Source organism: Penicillium brevicompactum, assembly GCF_028827555.1.
Source record: "Penicillium brevicompactum strain IBT 35665 chromosome Unknown utg000003l_segment0_segment0, whole genome shotgun sequence".
Lineage (NCBI taxonomy): Eukaryota > Fungi > Ascomycota > Eurotiomycetes > Eurotiales > Aspergillaceae > Penicillium > Penicillium brevicompactum.
The window spans coordinates 2123666-2144932 of record NW_026623206.1 but is presented as its reverse complement, the minus strand read 5'-3'; the positions used below and the strand labels follow the sequence as shown (position 1 = coordinate 2144932).

The 21267-nt window shown below is 50.6% G+C and overlaps 8 protein-coding genes across 8 annotated transcripts; 3 read left to right on the top strand and 5 right to left on the bottom strand.

Annotated features, from left to right (window-relative positions):
* Positions 1–849: 849 nt before the first annotated feature.
* N7506_004696 (SWIB/MDM2 domain protein) lies at positions 850–1962 on the top strand (the record flags this gene model as incomplete). The annotated part of the gene is made up of 5 exons (XM_056953990.1): positions 850–856; positions 939–1075; positions 1165–1608; positions 1670–1720; positions 1777–1962. The coding sequence occupies 5 exons, from the start codon at positions 850–852 to the stop codon at positions 1960–1962; spliced, it is 825 nt and encodes a 274-aa protein (XP_056812879.1).
* Positions 1963–2257: 295 nt separating this feature from the next.
* On the bottom strand, positions 2258–2533 carry N7506_004695 (uncharacterized protein; the record flags this gene model as incomplete). The annotated part of the gene is made up of 1 exon (XM_056953989.1): positions 2258–2533. The coding sequence occupies one exon, from the start codon at positions 2531–2533 to the stop codon at positions 2258–2260; it is 276 nt and encodes a 91-aa protein (XP_056812878.1).
* A 132-nt stretch (positions 2534–2665) lies between these two features.
* N7506_004694 (E3 ubiquitin-protein ligase HEL2) lies at positions 2666–5111 on the top strand (the record flags this gene model as incomplete). Its single annotated transcript, XM_056953988.1, has 3 exons — positions 2666–3076; positions 3166–3404; positions 3464–5111. 3 exons carry the CDS (start codon positions 2666–2668, stop codon positions 5109–5111), a joined length of 2298 nt encoding a protein of 765 aa, XP_056812877.1.
* A 309-nt stretch (positions 5112–5420) lies between these two features.
* On the bottom strand, positions 5421–8294 carry N7506_004693 (MutS family protein MSH4; the record flags this gene model as incomplete). Its single annotated transcript, XM_056953987.1, has 6 exons — positions 5421–6841; positions 6887–6974; positions 7027–7146; positions 7196–7345; positions 7395–7754; positions 7803–8294. 6 exons carry the CDS (start codon positions 8292–8294, stop codon positions 5421–5423), a joined length of 2631 nt encoding a protein of 876 aa, XP_056812876.1.
* Positions 8295–8454: 160 nt separating this feature from the next.
* On the top strand, positions 8455–10113 carry N7506_004692 (Ribosome biogenesis protein Rsa4; the record flags this gene model as incomplete). The annotated part of the gene is made up of 3 exons (XM_056953986.1): positions 8455–8679; positions 8743–9818; positions 9870–10113. The coding sequence occupies 3 exons, from the start codon at positions 8455–8457 to the stop codon at positions 10111–10113; spliced, it is 1545 nt and encodes a 514-aa protein (XP_056812875.1).
* A 1009-nt stretch (positions 10114–11122) lies between these two features.
* N7506_004691 (putative IgE binding protein) lies at positions 11123–11786 on the bottom strand (the record flags this gene model as incomplete). The annotated part of the gene is made up of 2 exons (XM_056953985.1): positions 11123–11479; positions 11535–11786. 2 exons carry the CDS (start codon positions 11784–11786, stop codon positions 11123–11125), a joined length of 609 nt encoding a protein of 202 aa, XP_056812874.1.
* A 1915-nt stretch (positions 11787–13701) lies between these two features.
* N7506_004690 (velvet factor family protein) lies at positions 13702–14891 on the bottom strand (the record flags this gene model as incomplete). The annotated part of the gene is made up of 4 exons (XM_056953984.1): positions 13702–13975; positions 14028–14501; positions 14553–14632; positions 14685–14891. 4 exons carry the CDS (start codon positions 14889–14891, stop codon positions 13702–13704), a joined length of 1035 nt encoding a protein of 344 aa, XP_056812873.1.
* A 3801-nt stretch (positions 14892–18692) lies between these two features.
* N7506_004689 (4-hydroxybenzoate octaprenyltransferase) lies at positions 18693–19831 on the bottom strand (the record flags this gene model as incomplete). Its single annotated transcript, XM_056953983.1, has 3 exons — positions 18693–19287; positions 19361–19655; positions 19726–19831. 3 exons carry the CDS (start codon positions 19829–19831, stop codon positions 18693–18695), a joined length of 996 nt encoding a protein of 331 aa, XP_056812872.1.
* Positions 19832–21267: the final 1436 nt, after the last annotated feature.

Here is a 21267-nt window from a genome sequence, read left to right as displayed (position 1 = left end):
CAGCATCACCCACCGTTGTTGACTGAACCGATAGATTCGTTGATGGCTGTGCGGCCATTCAATCGGAGAATATCTCAACGTGGTCCCAGATTCTCCGATGCATGTTTTCATGGATCCACATAGATGTACAAACACTTCCTAGCTTGAGTCTCTCCAAGCTTCTTAGTATCTCGAGAGCTCAATGCACTAGAGGAATACGATACAAAAAGAATCCATCCTACCACCCTAAAATCCACCTACAATACGTATAGGGACTGACGGGAGAGAGCAAGAAGATCATACTGAGTGATACTTCTACGGTATTGTCCACCCTAAACCTAGCTCCGTGTTATGTGATACCTACCAAATAAAGAAGCTAGAATGACACCAAGGCTTGCCCCTGTCTACCACCAAGACATCTTTTATTTTGAAGTTCACAATACTGTGAGACTATAAGACTTAGGTAGTAAATCTGCAGGAACTGTAGTGACACGTGACTGCTTACGTTATTTCCCCAGCTTGAGGCCCGTCAATCATCATAGATGCTTCTGGAGAGGCTCTCAATTGTGTTCAATCTACCTTTTCCCTGCATATATATATGCCCAGCTCCTGATTTACCTCATCTTTGTCGCCTTTTGGTTATTAACCAGCTTCTCCCGCCCTCATTCTACCCACCACGCTGTCTCTAATGCCCCGCCGCTGTTAAGCGCCAGTGCGACTTGAGTATAGCCCACCTGACAACTCCGAGCTCCTCTTCGACTAGCCTAGCCTGTCACACACCCTTCAGTCTCCCCAATTGCGCCTCGAAATTCTCAGCATTATCGCGAAACACGGCAGCCGGGATCCAGCATTGCGATCAACTTCAACAAGATGTCATGTAAGCTACCTCGGCGTTGTCCCGGTGTCAAGTGCCGGCGGTTCCCCAACCCTGCTAACCGCCCTGCGATATCGCGCAATAGTATCCTCAGAGTTGCGCGACAAGTATACCACGATCATCGATGACATTTTGGTCAAAAGCGACTTGACCACCATATCCGAGAAGCGGATTCGCAAGGGTCTACAGGATGTCGTCGGATATGATCTCACTCCGCAGAAAGTCAGTCAACCAAAACGATCTTTCGCGCACCACTTGATCGAATCTCGATAGGATCTTTTTGCGACGAAACATGGCTGACAGACAGTAAGGCTGCGATAAAGCAGCTCATTATGGAACGCTTCGATCGGTATGCCGAACAGGATGGTCTTGGCGGGTCACCGGAGGAAACAGCTACTAGCAATGGCCAGCGCGATTCAGCTTCAGCTGCAGAGCCATCTCCTCCTGCTTCGTCATCTCCTGTGAAGCGTCAGGCCTCCAGCGAGAACACCTCCGAGCCTGCAAGCGCATCGCCGCCCGCCAAGAAACAGAAGCCCGATGACAAGTTCGATGCTGATGCCGCTTTTGCCGCGAAGCTGCAGGCCGAGGAAAACTCGCGCGCTCGGCCCACTAGAGGAGGTAACACTCGTCGTGCGGCTCCATCTAAAAAGAAAAGCAAGGCCAAGACCTCGAAGAGGGTGAAGGCCTCTGATGATTCGGATATCGCTTCCGGCGAAGAGACCAAAAAGGAGGTCAACCGGAATACTGGATTCCATGTATGTGAAAACGTTCCGTCAGTTTCATTGATCTTTCCTACTGATCCTAATCGCTATACAGAAACCACTCAATCTTTCTGAGCCCCTGTCCGCACTCTTGGGGGAAGTCACGGTGAGCGGCCCTTTCTGTTTGACACCAGGATCTCTAGACTAAACTTTTCTCTCTAGCTTTCACGGCCACAGACAGTGAAGAAGGTATGGCAGTATATTCGTGAGAATGAGCTTCAAGATCCCAGCGACCGCCGTCAGATTCGATGTGATGACGCTATGCGCGCTGTCTTCAAGCAAGATCGCGTTCATATGTTCACCATGACGAAAATCTTGAATCAGAACCTGTACAACCCCGATGAATAGTCATGGTTTTGGAGAAAGCTTTTATACTGGAAGAACGGGCTCCAGTCCAAGTCCTGTTTCTTAACGATTCTCCTTGGTCTTTCTTGATAGGTCTTTTTTTGCGATGCATGGGGATGCTGGCGCGAATTTTTAGCAATTTACATCCGCCATTGTTTGATATTTCCTGAGGTCGACTTTGCTTTCCTTCAATGTGATATGTGATGTCGGTCCACTGACGCTGTAGCCTCAGGGTCCTCGATTTTGTTCTAGGACCCTTGAGCACATCCATCCTACATAGGTGTAGAACATATGATCTTCATATATGAAAGCTGATAACTTCCTCAATGGATAACCATGGAAGCCAGGAAGTCAGCATGCTGGCCGCCGCTACAGTGTAGAGGGATTCAGACGGCCACACAACTATCCATTTGACAAGCACGACCGCATTACCGACATGAATTTTGTGGAACTGACCACCCGCATATTCCGAATGTGAGGCTGAGTTCTTTGTTTGAGGTGAGACCAACAGCGCGTGGAGGTCGCCGGCCATAGAGCCGCCTCCAATACGGGATGCGGGATCAGTCAGCGACATACCTGGATTTTTTCCGTAGTCTCTCCCCCACCACTCTCCACAATCTAAGAGCTCTACAGCTCCAATCACCTTGCCACTGGCATCAGAAGCCCCCTCCGCGATACCTCTACCACCCGCCCATTCATTCCCGCCATGGCCGACAACCAGACCCCCCCCTACAGCACCCAGCCAACGTGGCGGGCGTCGTCGCGGTCGTGGAGGGGCAGCTCCCCCGGCCGTGGGGACTCACAGCCAAATACCGATGGCGAAAAGCGATCAAAGCCTCGCACCCGGGGCAGTGGTCGAGGTGGAGGAGATTCCGGCCGCCAAAACCGCACCACCGATGAGAAGAGCAGCAAAGTCCCGCAACCCAAGTCTACGGTGACGTCGACAAAGAAGCCAGTGGAAGCTGCCACCGACGATGCAGACGATGGCGAAGTCTGCTTTATTTGCGCCTCAGCTGTTGAGCATACCTCGGTCTCCCCTTGCAACCACCGGACGTGTCATATTTGTGCGCTTCGACTGCGCGCACTATACAAAAACAAAGCTTGTGCTCATTGTCGGGTATGGTCACCTTGCAGGTCATTCTACGGCTGCATCATTTGATGTTTATACCTTGCTGGTTGGAACCTTCATGCTGACATTTCCTCTAGACGGAATCAAATTACGTTATCTTCACAGATGATCCAGTACGGCGATATGAGGACTTTAAGAAAAAGGACTTCGCTCGAACCGACGAGAACTTGGGAATCGAGTATGAGAATGACGTGATTTTTGAAGACACTGTGCTCTTACTTCGGTATAACTGCCCAGACGAAGATTGTGATGTGGCATGTCTGGGTTGGCCAGACTTGCATCGCCATGTCAAAAGCAAGCACAACAAAATGATGTGGTATGTTGAACGGAGAGTACAGGCGACTCTTGAACTTTCAGCTGACCTTGCCTCAACAGCGATCTATGCACTCGTAACAAAAAGGTCTTCACACACGAGCATGAATTATTTACGGCTGCTGAGCTACGAAAACACGAAAAGTCTGGCGACGACAAGCCTGGTGCTATAGATCAAAGTGGCTTCAAGGGTCACCCTGAGTGCGGTTTCTGTCGCCAACGATTCTACGGTGATGATGAGCTGTACGCCCACTGCCGTGATAAACATGAACGCTGCCACATCTGTGACCGACGCTCTTCCCACCGCCAACAGCAATACTACATTGATTACAACGCCCTCGAGAAGCATTTCTCAAAGGACCACTTCGTCTGTCTTGATCAAGAATGTTTGGAAAAGAAGTTCGTCGTCTTCGAATCTCAAATGGATTTGAAAGCCCACCAGATCGAAGCCCACCCAGAGGGTCTTTCAAAAGATATCCGCCGAGACGCGAGGATGGTTGACCTTGCTGAATTTGACAACATGCGAACACCATTCCAGCCGCAACGCCAGCGCCGCGGAGCTGGCCGAGGCCGTGACCCCAACGCTGAGCCCTTGCCACAATCCAGTGCCCAGCCAATGACCAGGGCCGAAATCGCTTACCAGCGTCAAATGGAGATCCAGAGCTCGCAGTCTGTTTCCACACGAAACTTTGGTGGTCAGCTTACTCGAGAAGACGTTCAACCTGTCCGTGCCCCTGAACGCTCCGCCGCTGCCACTCCAGTTCAGTCTACCCCAGCCTCACGTCAACCACTTCCCACTGCAGCATTCGAAAACCTCAACCTTGGTGCCAACTCTGCACCCGCTACTCCCCAAGAACAGGCGCGCCGCCTGCGCCATGAGACTGTAATCCAACGTGCCTCCAGTCTCCTTCGCAACGATGCCAATAAGCTCGCCGAGTTCCGTAGCAGAGTGTCCAGCTTCCGCGCCTCATCACTCTCAGCAACCGAGCTTATTGATGCCTTCTTCTCGTTGTTCGACACTTCCAGCACCGAGCTAGGAAAGCTCATTAAAGAACTCGCTGATATTTACGAAGACGAGTCAAAGCGCTCTGAGCTCTTACGCTCTTGGAATGACTGGCGTGCCATCAACGAGGACTACCCGGCTCTCCCAGGGCCCGGTGGCCTCCTTCCTGGCATGTCACCCAGCACCCTAAACACCGGCGGCAGCCGTGTTCTTCGTCTGAAGTCATCGACTGCCAGATCTTCACGCTCCGCTGTCGGCAAAAGTGGATCCCTTCCAACTGCCTCCTCCAACCCATTCCCCCCTCTTTCTGCCGCAGCCGGCTCTTCTTCTCGCCGCGGCAAAGCTGCCGCCGCGACCCCCTGGGCTGCAGCGCCTCCCCCTGCCCCTGCATCGCGCCCCGTGATGTCAACACCTACCAGCTCCTACTCAGCCCCGTCCTCCAGTCGCGCTCCTGCTGCGCCAGCCCCCAGGAGCGCAGATGCCTTCCCATCTCTCCCTGCGGCCGCCAAGCCTAATGTGCTCATGGCCGGAAAGACCCGCGGTACAGTTCGTTGGGACAGCAAGGTCGGTCCTTCCACGAACGCGTGGGGTTCAAACCCGAGCTCCGGCACTGCATCTCCCGCCGAGCCGAACAACGACAGTGAATCTGGCACTGGAAAGAAAGGAAAGAAGAACAAAGGAAAGCAAACTTTGTACCATTTCGGTTAGATGGGAGTTCTTGACTAGATATTGTTGTGATCCTACAATTGGCTAGAATCTGACCCCGTAACGTACATAGACGATAATATGCCTCCGGCTGGGTTTCTTGGTGTTCTTTTGTTGTACCTAGCGACTACAGATACACTGCATTGTACAGAGGTTGTTTGATAGAATTTTTATTCTACTTGCTATTGTATATTTGGGCATTAGGCAATATTGCGACCGAAAGTCCACCCTCGGCACTATAGAAATACCTTGACAAAACCTCAAATATCGGGTAGGAATATGAGAGTGAAACTCACTGAGGACCAAATGTGTTTAACCCAGCTCAACTTCATCGCCAGCGTCATGTTCGGACTCCGACTGTGACTGAGAGCCCACAACGAACGTCTGAGAAGCATGAGTGTCCACACTGGCATTATCATCATGAAGACCGAGCTCCTGAGACTGTCGACCAGAACCCACATTTTCAGAAGCATGTCGGTCGGAACCTTCTGAGCCGCCCTCGTCACCATCATTCAGTTGCATTTCGCGATTGATAGCAGTCATACGCAACGCAAAATCATCTTGCATTTTCACCAACAAAACCCGAAGAGCCGCATCATCCATACTCTCCTGACGAACCAGCAATAGTTGTTCCCGAAGCGACAAGAGCAACTTACGTTTCTGAGCAATCGCCAGAGCACGCGATGGGCTATTTCGTCGCCTAGCCAGTCGATCCATTTCTTTCGATACCTCACGCGCCTTGCTCCACACAGCTTCAGGCAAATCAGCAATCTGTGCAAGAGCAATACCATATCGACGATGCGGAACAGGTCCCTCCGTGATGCGATACTGCATGGTCATTTTGGATGAATCCGGCGCAATATCAGCAGCGAGATGAAGATTGATGACGCCGCTGCGTTGGGCAAGAATCTGAGCCAGATCATGGAAATGGGTTACGAACCAGACTAGCGCGTTACTCGAAATGAGCGCTTCGGCTAGAGCAATGGCGATGGCTAGCCCGTCTGTTGTGCTTGTTCCGCGACCTAGCTCGTCAATGATTACCATGCTGCGTGGCTGGATGTTACGCAAGATGAAGGCCATTTCGCGCATTTCTGCGGCGAAGGTTGAGACGTTGGCGTCTAGATCGTCTGATGTGGCGATGCGGGCGAAAAGCTGGTGGGAAATTGGGAATGAAGCGTATTGGGCTGGGACAAAGCTGCCTATTTGTGCCATTACTGTTGTCAAGGCTAGTGAGCGGATGTATGTTGATTTGCCGCTCATGTTGCAACCTGTGATTATCTGAAACCGTGTCTGGGGCGTTGCGAATGCATCATTTGGGACGAATTTAGCAGAGTGAATCTGTTCGCGGATGGGATGGCGTCCTGCCCTAATGGCTAGGGTGTCTGTTAGCTCGGGTCGGATGTATTCGTAGTTCGTTGCTAGTTGTGCAAATGCACTGAGCATGTCGAGCATTGCAATTGCTTCGCTGACTCGGAATAATCCGGAGATTTCGGTGCAGACGTCCCGTAGCAGATCTTGGATAGCCTCGTTACTCATATTGATAACTTCGCTGTGGGAGTCTGTGATCCTTTGGTTGAGTTTCACTAGATCAAGTGTCTGGCATTCAATGAAATTGCGCTTGCGATACACATTGACGAAAATGTCGGGTAGTGGACCTTGATGTTTTGCCGGAATGCAGATGTAGTAGTGCCGGGCTGTGTCGTACTTTAAGTCCAGGGTTATATCGCAAGTCTCTGGGACGTGTTAGAACGTTATGCACAATTCTGATCGGAGCTTGCCTGATAATTTCTCAATCAGCTCTGTGGCATCTGTATTCGCCTCTTTATAGGTCTGACGGGCAACATCAAGCAGACTATTGACGCCAGCCTAGGAGTTGTTAGTGATAACAAACCATGGAAATTTACCCAAGATGTCTGACCTTGACACAGTAGATGCGTTGGTTTCTCAGGTCGAGTGGCTTCGACTGATATGTGACATGCTCATTCAAGGTCCTCCTGATGAGCTCCTCAATAGCACGATGGCCATCCGGTGCGCATAGCTTAGAGAAGTCAGTTGGGCCAAGACACTCAACATTGCCGAGTGCCTACTTCGCGGATCGTGCGCAGCAGATCACTTTGTGCTGTCGCCAGGGCCTGGAAGATAGACTTGATCGCAGAAACATAGGTCTTGAGCATAATCACGTTATTGACTGATTGTTCGACATATTGAAGTGTCTGTTTGGTAGGAACCAGGATGATCTTGGAAATCTTTAGCACGTAAGCTTCACAGTGTCACGGAATACTCTACCGCAGTTAACACTTTATCTGCATCGACGAAGCCCTTGAGCGCTTGTCTGACAGAAATAAACATGTCTTCCTTGGTAGTCAGGTCTTCCACGGCGTTGTATCTTGCAGTCAGTTTTACTCGATCCGTTGAAGGCTGTAGGATGCTCGCCCGAAGCAGTCTCGCGCCCATGGGCGTCAGTGTCTCATTGAGGAGGCCGAACAGGCTTTGCTTGGATTTGGCGTTTTGTAGATTCTGTATGAGCTCAAGTGATACGATAGTTGCGAGGTCAATTGTCATAGATCCCTCCGACGGTTCGAACCGAATACGCAGCGAATGCAACGTAAAAGATCGCTGAAGCTCAATTTCAACATACTTCAGAGCCTGTAAGAAGTGTCAGTAATGATCTAGAGTATTATCGGAGGTTCATACTGCTGCAAAGCAACAAGCTGCGAAATAGTTCCCGCCCAGAGTTACTTTCAGCGAGTCGATCTCTTCTGGAAATGAGAGTCGTTCCACATATTCGTGACTTGTCTTCTCAGACCACCATCTGCGATCTAAAAAAGTGAAAATTGGATCTGGCAGGTTCTCTTGGATGATATAACGGAGCTTAGACTCTTTGGCCGTGTTCATGAATAGTATCTCGCTGGGCTCGAATACCCCGATCTTGATGATCGTCTTGACGTAGGTCTGGCTGTCACAAATCTGACATAAAACCGCCTCAGCTGTTGCAAGATTGATGAATGCAAGGCCAACTGTAGATGAAACGCCCCGCGATTCACTGACAGCGCAGATGATGTCCTGGGATGCGACGCTGGTAGCAGTTGTTGTCGCTCTTGCTGTTGGACGTTTACTGGTGGCTCTGGAAACCAGGCGACCGGCTGGTTCTAGGGAATTCGATACATCGAACGAATAATCCGACATCTTGAAGTTCCATCAGAATTGGTCTTGGAGTGGAAGTGTTGATGGCGGGTTGATGGATTGGGCCAAATGATAGCGATAAGAGCGATAAGCATCGAGATAATTTTGCCCGTCAAAAATTCTCTCCTCCCTCACGACGTCAACTTTCAACCATATCTAAACCATGGCGACTTTGTATCCTCCCCCAAGCAAGCGCCAGAAGCTCGCTCAGGCCGAGCGCGCTCGCGAGCAGCAAGAACTTGAGACTATTCCCTCCGATTTGGGTAGTGTCCGAGTCCAGTTCTACGATCAAGCAACCGGACAGCCCACCGGACCTGCAGTCTCGGTGCCCGTCGCCGATGCCAATGTCAAGAACCTCGAGACTCTGTTGAACACACTACAAGGAAATGTAAGAACTTCTAATTATAGCGCTCTTTAATTGTTGTCGGTGGTGTTAATCGCCAATCTACAGGAAGATGATGAGCGGGTACCCTACCGCTTCGCCTACCACTCTGAAAAAGAAGGAGAAACAATTGACATCCTCCGTGATGTGTACCACTCTCTCCTCGAGCCCGGAGTCAAGACAACCGAAGACACAGTATCTCTCTTCTACACACCCCAGGCGGTCTTCCGAGTGAAAGCCGTTTCGCGATGCGCCGCCTCTATCGCGGGGCACGGCGAAGCCATCCTGGCAACCTCATTCTCCCCCATCAACTCCTCCACCATGGTCTCCGGAAGCGGAGACAACACCGCCCGTGTGTGGGACTGCGACACCGGAACCCCGCAACACACTCTCAAAGGTCACACCAGCTGGGTGTTGGCAGTCGCATACTCGCCCAACGGTGCAATGATCGCCACTGGTGGTATGGATAACACTGTGCGCTTCTGGGACGCGAAAAAGGGTACTGCTCTCGGCGGTCCACTCAAGGGCCACTCAAAGTGGATCACGAATCTGGCCTGGGAGCCATATCATGTGCAAGAGTCTGGACGGCCGCGTGTGGCGTCTGCCTCCAAGGACTCAACCGTGCGAGTTTGGGACGTCGTCTCCAGAGTCATTGATCATGTGCTTACTGGCCACAAGTCCTCTGTTACTTGCGTGCGTTGGGGTGGAACCGGCAAGATCTACACTGCGTCCCATGACAAGACCATTAAGATCTGGAATCCTAAGGACGGCACCCTGCTGCAGACGCTTTCTGCGCACGCTCACCGTGTCAATCATCTTGCTTTGTCTACTGACTTTGCTCTGCGCACTTCTTACCATGACCACACTGGCAAGGTCCCTGGGACCGAGGCTGAGAAGAGAGCGGCTGCCAAGAAGAAGTTCGAGGAGGCAGCTACAGTGAACGGCGCCATTGTCGAGCGGTTGGTCTCAGCCAGTGACGATTTCACAATGTACTTGTGGGAGCCGTCCGCTTCCAACAAGCCCGTTGCACGCATGCTGGGTCACCAGAAGGAGGTGAACCATGTCACCTTCTCGCCTGACATGGCCTATATTGCCTCAGCCGGATTCGATAACCACGTCAAGCTTTGGAATGGCCGTGATGGAAAGTGAGTGTTATTAAAGATTTGCAACATCCAAACATCAACTAACTAGACCAGATTCATCACTACCTTCCGTGGTCACGTGGGTGCCGTGTACCAGTGCTGTTTCTCCGCCGACTCCCGCATGCTGGTGTCTTCGTCAAAAGACACTACTCTGAAGATTTGGGATGTGCGCACCGGCAAGCTCCGCATGGACCTTCCCGGACACAAGGACGAGGTCTTTGCCGTCGACTGGAGTCCCGATGGACAAAAGATCGGCAGTGGAGGTAAAGACAAGCAGATCAAGATCTGGCGGAACTAGACTTTGCCACTGAGATTGGCTTCAAATGTTGTTTTTTCACAAACAGCTAGGCATGCCGCCTAAGCTGAATTCACATTGGAGACGGCCGGCTAATGTCCAACACTGCTGACAAGCATACACTCTCTTATGACAACCTCGACTGGGAGGAACCCGACCCCGAAGCTTGATCCTTCGTGGGTTCGCTTCCAGTCATGCTTTGGGTCTGCTTAGCAGCTGCTTCTGTCGCTATATAAGCCGGTTCCCTCGAACGGATGGCGAACCACGGGCTCGAGCATGTAAATATTGTGTCGAGCCAGCCTCTGCGAGTACAGCATGGATTTTAGACGGTACCTCGACGTAGACTATCTTATGTCTATTCTATATACTTCAGCGCACAAAATATCCAGGACATTCTATGTACTTAGTGACATCTCATGAACATCATTTTTCAGCGCATTCTTCCAAAAGTTCCAAGGTTCTGAATATGTGCGAGATCCATGGATCAAGTATACTCCCCGCGTCGTTCATCTCGGACTACATTTCCGGGGTATGACCCAATCTTCTAATAATAGACAAACCTTGGAACTCGACAGATCCCTGGAGCCGTTAGCCGATGACCGCATGCATGTAAGACAAGTGCAACCCATGCTCATGACCCCTGCAGCCACTGACGCCAACCCTTGGAAATGTCTCTAAACGGCCCCGATCCACCGCGGCGGGATCCAAGGTTCCATCTGAGCGTTCTCGAAGCTATTATCGAGAACGACCTCCGAGGTCGGGAGGCTTGATACACACAATCTTCAATAATCCGTAGCTCACAATCATTGACAACATTCTACAAAGCCCAAAGTATCATGTATCTCCAAATTTGTGTTTACAGAACAAGACGAGAGAAATAAAAAAGGTATCGTCATTGAATATCGAAAACGAAGACACAGACCTACAAGCAAGAACGCAGGCTCAATAACATGAATAAACCGCAAACATTGAAAATAAACAGTGAAGACACTAATCAACCCCAATCTCAAATTTAAATATACTGCCAAGCAGGAACATCCCCATTATAAGGCAACGCCATAGCCGAGAATCCCAAACACTCCTTGACATCACCCTTAGGAACAGTCGCATTCGCAATAGCCGCGAAAACCTGCCATTTCGCATCCTCCGTAGGACAAGCCATGAACCCACTAGCGCCCCATCCATTGAACGAGTAATGAGCCCATGGCTTATCGGGACTATACACGAAAGGCCCGACAGCGGAGCCCGGGGGAATGTTAGCTGAGTGGGCCTGTGTGAAGCTCAAAGCGCCCTTGGGGTCGACGTAGACTTGTTGACCGCCTGGAACGTTGACGTCCTGGAACTTGGTGTTAGTGGGGAGTTTTTTCTTCTGGTAAATTAAAGACCTTATGCATGTGCATGGGGTGGGAATGGGATGGGCTTACAAGGGAGGCACCGCCGGGTGTGAAGATTGTTTGGTTTCCTGGTGGGCAGTTGGGGACTTGGTCCGGGCAGTAGGAGGCTGTTTCGCCGCCGAGGTAGAATTTCTGGCCTGCGGCGTTTAGTTGGAGGTAATGGATTGGTGAGGCGGAGCGGGCGGCCATGACGCTGAAGTTTGGGTTTGGGGTTGGGTCGCTAGCTGGGGCGGCGGATGCTAGGAGGGGGAGGGCGAGGGGGAGGGCTGTGGTGAACTTCATTGTTGAAGATGTAGATGGTAGATGTAGATATAGATATAGATGTTGGTAGAAGGGTTGGAGGTTGGTTATTTGTGTAGAATGTAGTAGAGTTGGAATGAATTGAATTGGAATGTGCAGTGAATGAATCAATCCGAGCAGAGCGAGGGAGTGTTTATATAGATTCAGATTCAGGAGAAAGGCATAAATAGATTGCACATGGAGATCGAACCACTCGACCCATGGGTCGCAACAGATTGAAACAGATAGATTGGTTCCTCCGTCATGGACTATCGGCTATGACCGATTTCACCGATTCGAACGCGGAGAGACCGAGAAGTGGCGATAATTGGACATTCGAGTACTTACTGTGAGACATTTGGTATCCAGCATGGAGCATTTTGCGATTATAATTATCCTCATGTAACGGTGATGCTACCGAGCAAGTAGAATACATCGCCCTAAAGCAACAAGTGAGACATGACGAAGGGTCAAGGAGCTGCACGCCAAGACGCGGAGGAAAGGCCCTACGAGCGTCCGAGTGGCTGCTCGGAGTGCGGGTTGGAAAGAAAGTGGATTTGAGGTTGTGATGATGGGCTCCTGAATGGCTGTCGGTGCTTCGGGTAGTTTGCTGGCGTGAAGATCTGCAATCCCTGTCTCAGTCTTTCTGCACCTCCGCTACTTCATCGCTCTTGGCTTTCGTATTCCAAGACTTGGTTTGATCCGATGGTTCTCGGATTTGTTCGATACTCGCTTACCAGGTTTTCCATTTTCCTGATATTGATCCATGACGCAGTGGTTTAGCTGCGCACTCATGCCAAAGTGCAAAGTGCAAAGAGCAAAGTCCATTGAACTTGAACCACCTCTTTACTCACAAGGATATACACACGCCACATCCTACCACTCACCTACAGTCTCAGAACTGTAACTGCGATATGCAGTACCCCTGCGGTTCGGGTATACTAGCCGGCCGTATAGCCGGTCAACAATGCAATTGCCCCCCGCGGGAAGCTACATAACAAGCGAAACAAGCCTCGGATTCCGTGCACAAGCTACGGGCACATGAATATAAGTCATTTCCCGACGAAACGGCTAGATGACCCGGGCGTCATGGAATGAGGTCACCCGTTCGACGTTGCACATTGTCTGACGTGAATTGGCTCGTGGGTGTCGGACGGCCGGGCCAGGGACGGTGTGACGGGATCCAGGGCGCAAGCTGTGTGCCTGTGCCTGAGAATCATGGTATGGAGGGAGAGGTGCGAGAGAAGAATCTGGAAGTTGGGGCTGAGACAGGTGGTCTTGGTGAGCAGGTTGGGGCGAGGAGGTAGGATTTTAGAGTTACTTCGGTGGTTGGATTGTAGGATGACTGCAGGTGAGATGGGGTGGTTTGTTTCTCAAGGGAAGGGAGGGTGTAATAATGTTTGAACTACAGGCATGGGTTGGGATGGCTGTAGAGGTGATCTCGGTGGAATCTCGGACTTCAGTGGCTGAGCCATATAGGTAGGTTTCTGTCTCATGTTCTCATGTCGAACGTACAAAGTTCTGATAGACAATTTAACCTGAAAACCTTTGGAAGCAAACGATGGGAATCATCCCACAAAGACTTACACTCCCACGACTATAGGCATCACAGCGAAGACACCACGATAGCAGCAACAATGACATTGGATATCAAACTTTTTTCTAGCAACCTCAGAATGACACAACATTCGATTGGCCGAAAGTATGTACGCGCGGGTCAGCCGCGAAGGTAAGGATAAACACAGCCAACGGCCCCAAAAGCCAAAAGCCAAACCAGACCAGATTTCCCACCCAGCAAGATATAAAAGCGCCAGAACACCGTAAGCCACGCGCCATTCCTCTGTCCCCCTGTCTTAATGTATTGGCCCGAAAAAGAAACAAAACTGAATAGAAAGGGAAAAAAAATAAACCGGCGCATTCAGTAATCGCCTTCGTCGTCGTCGTCACCGTCTCCGCCTCGGCCTCGAGGCTTCATCCCATCTTTGCGAATGGGGATCTTGATCCCTTGCAATGCGAAGCATTTGCTGAGCTGGGTGCTCTCGATCACACCAGGGAACTTCTTGGCGGAGAATACTTGGAAGGGCTCGGAGAAGACGGAGGCGAGAACGGGAGCGGTTCCGTGGTTGATGACGGGGGCGCCGTTGGTTGTTTCGGAGGATTGGGTGCCGACATCGACGAAGCTCATTTTCAAACTGGGGTCTGTTAGCGATTGTGCAATGTGCGATGATTCGGGGAGGACGTTACCGGAAAGTACCCTCTGTGCGAACACTCAGATCCTGCAGAATGAACCATACGCCGATCTTGTTGTCGGGGTCGGTCAGGCGGAATGCACTGGCGCTGAGGCTACCGATCAGATTCCGAGTGAACATCCCACCGGGGCCTCCTGTGACGGGCTGTGCGGCAGGCGACATGGCCGGTGGGCCCTGTCCACCTGGGTAGTATTGTGGTGGGTAGTTAACGGGCTGGCCGTATTGATTGGGGTAGGCCATTGACTGGCCACCGTAGTAGTTGTTCATCTGCGGGTAGTTCACGGGGTACTGATTTTGGCCGTAGCCCCCGTAGGTCGGGGACATGCTCTGGGGCGGAGGAGGATATGACTGAGACATGGCGGTAGAGATGGAGGGAGAGGAAGCGGAGTGCTTGACGAGGTTGACTTCGCTGGTGCCATCGACGTTCCAGAGATCGACGGTGAGGACGTAGAAAGAGGTATCGATCTCACTGGGGCCTGGATTAGCAAGGTTGGTCGCACAGAGGGGTCGTTTCACATACTTGATATCGATTTCCTTATTTGTGAGCTGGTCGCGCACGATGAGGCGGATGCAGGGCGGGGGAGTGATCGGTCTCCGGTCCTGGGAGATTGTTAGAGCTGAGAGAGACCAGCGGTGCGGAAAAATCACCCACCTTGTCACCGAAACCGCACATGCGAGCTCGGATGGGCTGCTGCACCACCTCTAATGACCAAATGCGACCGCCGTATTCATTCTGCACAGGCGAGAGGTGGTCGGCGGGTCGTAGGGTGTTGGGTGCTGGCGGGTAGGAGGGTGTCGGCATGCGATCCATTGAGAGGGGAGGCGGGACAGTATATTTTCGGTCTTCGACGGCGTACATGGTGGCGAGTTGGGAGCGAAAGCACGGGGAGATTGGCAGAAATGGACGAAGGCTCTCTACAGATCCGATGAAAGATCTAATAGCTTCCCTGGTGATTTGAGAAGAGGGGGAAAGTGCGACATGCGACCCCGCGGAAGGTACAAGACGTCACCGTTCGAGCATCGACGGATTGCAGCGAAGAAAGGGCGTCCGCGGTGGGCGAAACAGCTGCACGAGATCGACGAGGGCTGACCAATCCGGAAATTGGGGAGTCTCGCAAGCGCGCGGGCGAACGCAAAGCGAGGATCAGATTAGGCGGAGAGAGTTATGCGGAACCGTAGAACGCGCACGGCGGCAGTGGCGATGGTAAAAGGGGTGGTTCGAGGGAGAGAGAGAGGTTCAGGGTCTTCTGGAGACTTGGTTAGGATCAGATTTTCCCCTCTGGGCGAACCGCACGATGACGCTGTCACATTGCGGGAGATACGCTGGTCTTCCACGGATTCCCCAAAGTCTGTAGGCTCCACAGTATATGCACTTACCCGCAAGAAAAGGTGATCACACGAACACAGAGCTAATCGTACAGGCGAAGAGTAAGTATTATCCTGACCAGACCGAGAGAGAGAGAGAGTCGAGAAGTGCAAAAAAGGCGGAAGGGAAAAGTGACGTTGGAGCGGCAGATACTCGCAGTTCATTTCGTTCCCGACTGATTCTGGCCGCATTCGGATGGCCGCAAACGGTCTTCCTCTTCTTATTCGCTCGAGTCGATTTTTCTTTTGTTCGCTCTACTCACTGTGAGCTATAGAGTACATGATTACTATTGATCTTGAGATTCAATTCTATTGGGGAAAAGAAGATCTTTCACCAGCCCTATATGTGTGGTAGACTATCCTCGTACCTGTTTCAAGTATTCCATGGACCTTTTCTACCCAAGTAGCTGTCAACCCTGGATCCCAGACGATAATCCCAGAGGATAATAACTCGCGTAACCCGTCCGGAGTAAACCCGACCAGCTGGGTTCCTTGCAGGGAACCTGACACTTGGGATTTCCGACGGAGCGGTAAGCCCTGCGCTTATGTGAGAACATTCTCTATCACATTTCTTTTCCCTTTGACGACATTCATGCTACAAAGAAATCTCTACTTCATACTATGGAGTACCGTACCCAGGGTCAATTTATAGGTGACGAACAATTACCACGAGTCATGCAGTGGATCCCGGGGTCTCAACTTCATACTCCATCCCTGTACTTAGCTTACAGCGCGCCCATTGACGAATTCACCTGCAGAATGCTAGAATCGGTCTACAAATTGCAAGCGGGGGCTTGTCGGGTAGGATTTAGGGCCTTGGATTCTCCACCGCGGGGTATCCCGGGTCTCTATACTGTACTTTGCACTCCGTCGCCTACCGTGATGTGTCTTGGATCTGCAGTGTCAGATAATCTGGCCCCACCATAGTGTTGTCATATCTTTATGCCAATACTTTTACCCACAGCCAGACCACCTCTTAAACGTGGTTTACCCGAAATGCGAAGTCTATGGATGTAAATGCGGAGCACCGGGAGCACTGCCAAGTACATTTCGGGTAGACAGGTCATGGGAATTGACGCCCACATGGTTATGCACCAACCTCCTTTGTTTCGTTTCACCCTAAAAGTTTTCAATGGCCAGAGCCAAGAGCGAGCTGAAATATTGCGTCATTGTACATTTCCATTGACCTTGGATAGTGGACGATCTCTACGCCGAATGTCCCTACCGGATTTAGTTTCCGCACCGCCATAAGGCCGCCTATGGCCATCCATGGAGTACACACCCACAGAGCACTCACCGCACAAGCGGAGTGAGCACTGGAGACCCTTCAATGTCTCTACCCAGCCCCGCCACTTGTCTTCGCCAATCGCAGTCTTTCTCTTATCTCACCGTTACCCCGGCCCCGGGCGGATAGAGCTTCGTGCAGATGGACTCTGATTCGAATCGATGATAGGTGAATCGATCAATTTAATGAGGTGCGTTGGACCCACCAGACGCCCAAACATGACAGGGGTCTTCCCATATTGAAAGGAGGTGATACGCCAACGCACGCAGAAATTGGAAATGGTTAAGCTTGGTGGGTCGTCTCCGCCTCCCGTCCCCCAACCACTGGCTTTCCACCGCCCCGGGCCGTCCTTGTGTCACACCTTCACACGTCGCACCGTTTGAACTTGGATGAACTACTCCGTACAGAGTACTTGAAAATTCGGTTTGGTGGTTTCAAATTGAGACATATGTTGGCCTTTTGCAACACCCGTTGGGACCGCCCTACAGTGCGCTACGTAACGCAGTCAACGTGTCCCCAGCATGACAGAGTCCACTGCTTGTTCTGTTTAGCCTTTTTAGCCTATGTCGACTACATGCCTGGGCTTGGATTGGAACAAAGCCTTATTTGACGCAACATAAGGAATATGCAGTCCGCAATCTGAGATGGCGTTTTCAACCTCAACCTTGGAAGTCTGCTGTCATGGCATCATCGGAACATCAGATGTCAAGCATGCGTTTTGAAGATCATGCCTCAGACCATGGACCATCCAGGACTGTGGCCGTCATTGTACTTCGAACGATATCCGTTATAAACCAGAGGGATGATAGAAATTGCGACGAAACACAATGTACGCTGCTGATCGATGTCTGCGTGGCCCTCAAAACTCTGGTATTCAAAAAGCCAAAGGTGTGATCTGTGAAAAAAGCACGTCGCATACTAGAGCGACACAGATACATCAGTTGACTGACCACATAACCCAAAAAAGAAGCTGAATAACACCGAGAGACTTCCATTGTCCTCTTCAAATGCAGAGCAAAATCATGGTAAGAATAATCTGGTATACTACAATCCACAGCGGGTATGTCCTGCCGAACATAGCCAAGATGGGGGACGATACCAAGAGATTGCCAAGTTTGGAAGCTCTTGCAAACTCATACTAAGCACCCAGGCCGAAAAAGAGATGGGGAAAAACCCTGTGAAGAGGAAAGCGAGTATCGTGAATCTCTCGCTACTATGTCAGTTTGTGGTTGCATTTCTTGAATCATTTTCCCTCCCACATTGTCATAGTTTCCAGCTATCGAAAGCCGATGTTCGCCAGATCAATGGATTTTCTGAGATTGTTGAAGACTCAATTTCCCAACATCTACACTGGAGACGCGTGCGTCTTCGCTTTCGCGGTTTGTCTTGGTGGAACAAGCAAGTCACCGATTTCAAAGCTCCAAAATCGACCATTGAGATGTCGAACACCCTTGATGCGGTATATGGAGGCCCATTGGGGATAGAAACATCTAATTCCTGATAAGATGCTTCAAGGAAGTCAATGTGATACCAAAAACACTTGATTAATCGGAACGCCGTTGATTCAAGGAGAAGCGGGGTTTTCACAGAGTTTCCAAGGACACAACGTTGGAAACACAATCCCAATCCTCGGACATTCCTCGAAACATCGTATCAGCACACGGTATCTCTAGATCAGAATTTACGAGCGAGATGAACTTTCAGGAGTCCACTAGTGGTAAGCTAGTCTATGTAGACGCGGCAAGGCTGGGTGAAATATGGAACCCCCGAATCGAACGTCAATTGCGCGAACTGAATTGGATTGATCGTTATAGCAACCCACTGAACACAAAAAAGAATAATATCTGGACAGCTGGGTCTAATGCTGCCCCTGAAATACGCCATGGACTTTTGAAAAATCGAGGCACACAAGGCTTCCGAGCTCGTACCTGAGCATGCAGTGACCAGTACCACCCCAGCTCTTCATTTCTCCCACGTGAGGCTGAACCCCACATGGCTTTATTCTCCTTTTCAAAGCTTAATGTACCCCTCAACATTCTTCCAGAATTCCACCTTCTGCAATCCGACTTCAACCATGCAAGCAACGATCGTCCACAATCCCAGCAGGAAGTTGTCCCAATGGATACGACCACCACTTTCAAGCTTCTGCGAATCGAACTGAGCAATCTGCATAACAATGGAAACAGTCCAGGTAGCCATCCAGGAGACCCACAACCACGGCGAGTTGATCGTAGAGATGATGTATGGGATGGTCAGAAGTGGCAGAACACTCAAAAAGGCAAGGAACAGTCGAATGCGCTGACCGGCAATGACGTAGGCAGAATTTATGTTCATCTTGCGGTCATCGACGCTATCTTGGTGGCTGTATGCGGTGTTGAAGTACACACACCAGAAGAAGACAAGAAGACAGATTGGGATGCAATGCTTGATGATGTCACCAAGGGGCTCCTCGCTGCCGGTGATCGAAGCCCACCCCGTGATGGCGGGGTAACCAATAGCAAGACCCAGGATATATTGGGGGTAAACGAAGACCTTGCTGAAGATGGGTCGCTTCAGGTAGGGGTAAAGCATGATGCTGGCGGTCAATGGCAGCATGAGGGTCCAGCTAAGAGAAAAACGGTTTAGTATATCTTGAGTCTCTGGTATCGGAGTTGTAGAGTCTTCCTGACGAGACTTACATGTTTCGTCCATCCAAAATGAGATCCAGCATTTTGACAGACAGGAAATATTGACCGGTCATCCAAAGAAGTGCCTCAGTGAGAGTGACCTTTCCAGATGCCAAAGGCCGCATCTTTGTGCGTGCCACTCTGGCGTCAATATCGCGATCCACAAGATCGTTCCATGTGTTTCCAGCACCGCAAAGCAGCAGACAGTGGACGAAACAGAGACCGGCCTTGTACAAAATGAACTCGATCGAAAGGCTTTCGGGATCCTGTTGTAATTTGAGAGCGCCGGCGATGAAAGTGGCCCATACTATTTTGCTCGAAACACTCAAGGTTACTCATTGCTCGGCGCCGTTTTTAGGAATGGGAAAAGTTCTTACCAGCAGCCATCATCGTGTAATAAGGCATGTATCGATTGAACCGCGAGGTGCTGATCAGTAGGAACAGCAGGTCCCTAGGACCAGAGTCCTCCACTGCGTTGGTCATGTTGAAAGTGAGGCAATGAAATATGATGCCAAATGGATACAGAAAATCACGAAGTGGCAGGACTGGAAAGTTTTCCAAGATTCTGCTGTGAATATAGGAAATTTCTCTTTTTGAAAGCCCCTCAAAGTTTTCGAAGAACCCACGAGAACTTTGACCGTGGTGGGAATTCGGTAGTGCTCAGGTCAGATGGTATACATGGCCCCTCACTCTAAAACTTCCAGACCCCACGTTCCTAAACCCACCCGTAGTCAGCGTACGAAGTAGATGACGATCCGATAGCTGTACAAGGCTCCCGGGAAGCTCATGCAGGCGACCAGCAACTCGCGATACAGACGGCAGACAACCGAGACAACACAGATGTACACCTACGGATACGGAATGCTCCATCTGACCGCAGAGAGAACCACAGTCTCACCGAAAGCCTTGTCATGGCTGAATTGCCTCTTGGGGGCCAACGCGATTCACCCAATTGAGGTGACCGCTACGTGTGTATTAAACGAAAAAGGATGAATAGGCATTCCCGCCTGTTTCATTACCCAGCCGTACTGAGTATAAGATTTTCTATATCTGAATCACCCCAATGTACAGAGTATTACGGAGTATGCAAGGAGGTGTCGTCGATGGAGTATGAATATTTGTATTGAAGTATTACACAAATCGGTAAAATATTTCGGTCCCACCGCGGACGCCGGGCCGGATGGGGGCCAAGCGCGGGATCCTCCCGAGCTGCTTACGCCCCAGCCTTGGAATTGGTGCAGAAAAACAGGGTTTCTCCCGAGAAAACACTCTAAGACCGTCCTGCAATGCTGAATACCTGTATTTGTAAAACCAATACACACAACCTCCATCAAGCTCGCATGATTCAAACCCTAATTGACGCCAATGGTCTAGATGTTACATCCCGGTCAGTACGAGGGACGTTGTATGCATGTCCGAGGTATACGAGTCCCACCCGTAAAGTATTCGGACATATTTAGGTCCCCGAGATCCGACAGCCATTGTTCTTTTTCGCCTCGCACCCATTTTCCATTTTGAGGTTTATGCAAGAGTTGAAATCCAGCCGATTATTGAGTATTGTAAAATACGATCGAGTTTTCTTTAACCTTTTTGTTTTTGTTTTTGTTTTTCTTCTGTTTGTTTTTCTGTTTTTCTTTGCCCCACCGCGTAACGCCTCTGCATCCACGTTCTTTAATACCAACTAAATATCTGATGTAACAGACTGCATCGTAGGCCCCCCAAAACAGCTCAGAGTCAAGTGGCAAAGATACCTTAGGAAATTGAGGATCCCTGTCTCCGCTCTACGCTCACGTACATTCAGTCCACTGCAGTACTTGCATTGTGGTCCATTGAGTCGTTGCATATTAACAAACGGCAAAAACAGCCGACACAAGCAGAGCCGAGGCCAGCAATCACTCAATCGTTCAAACTTTCGATCG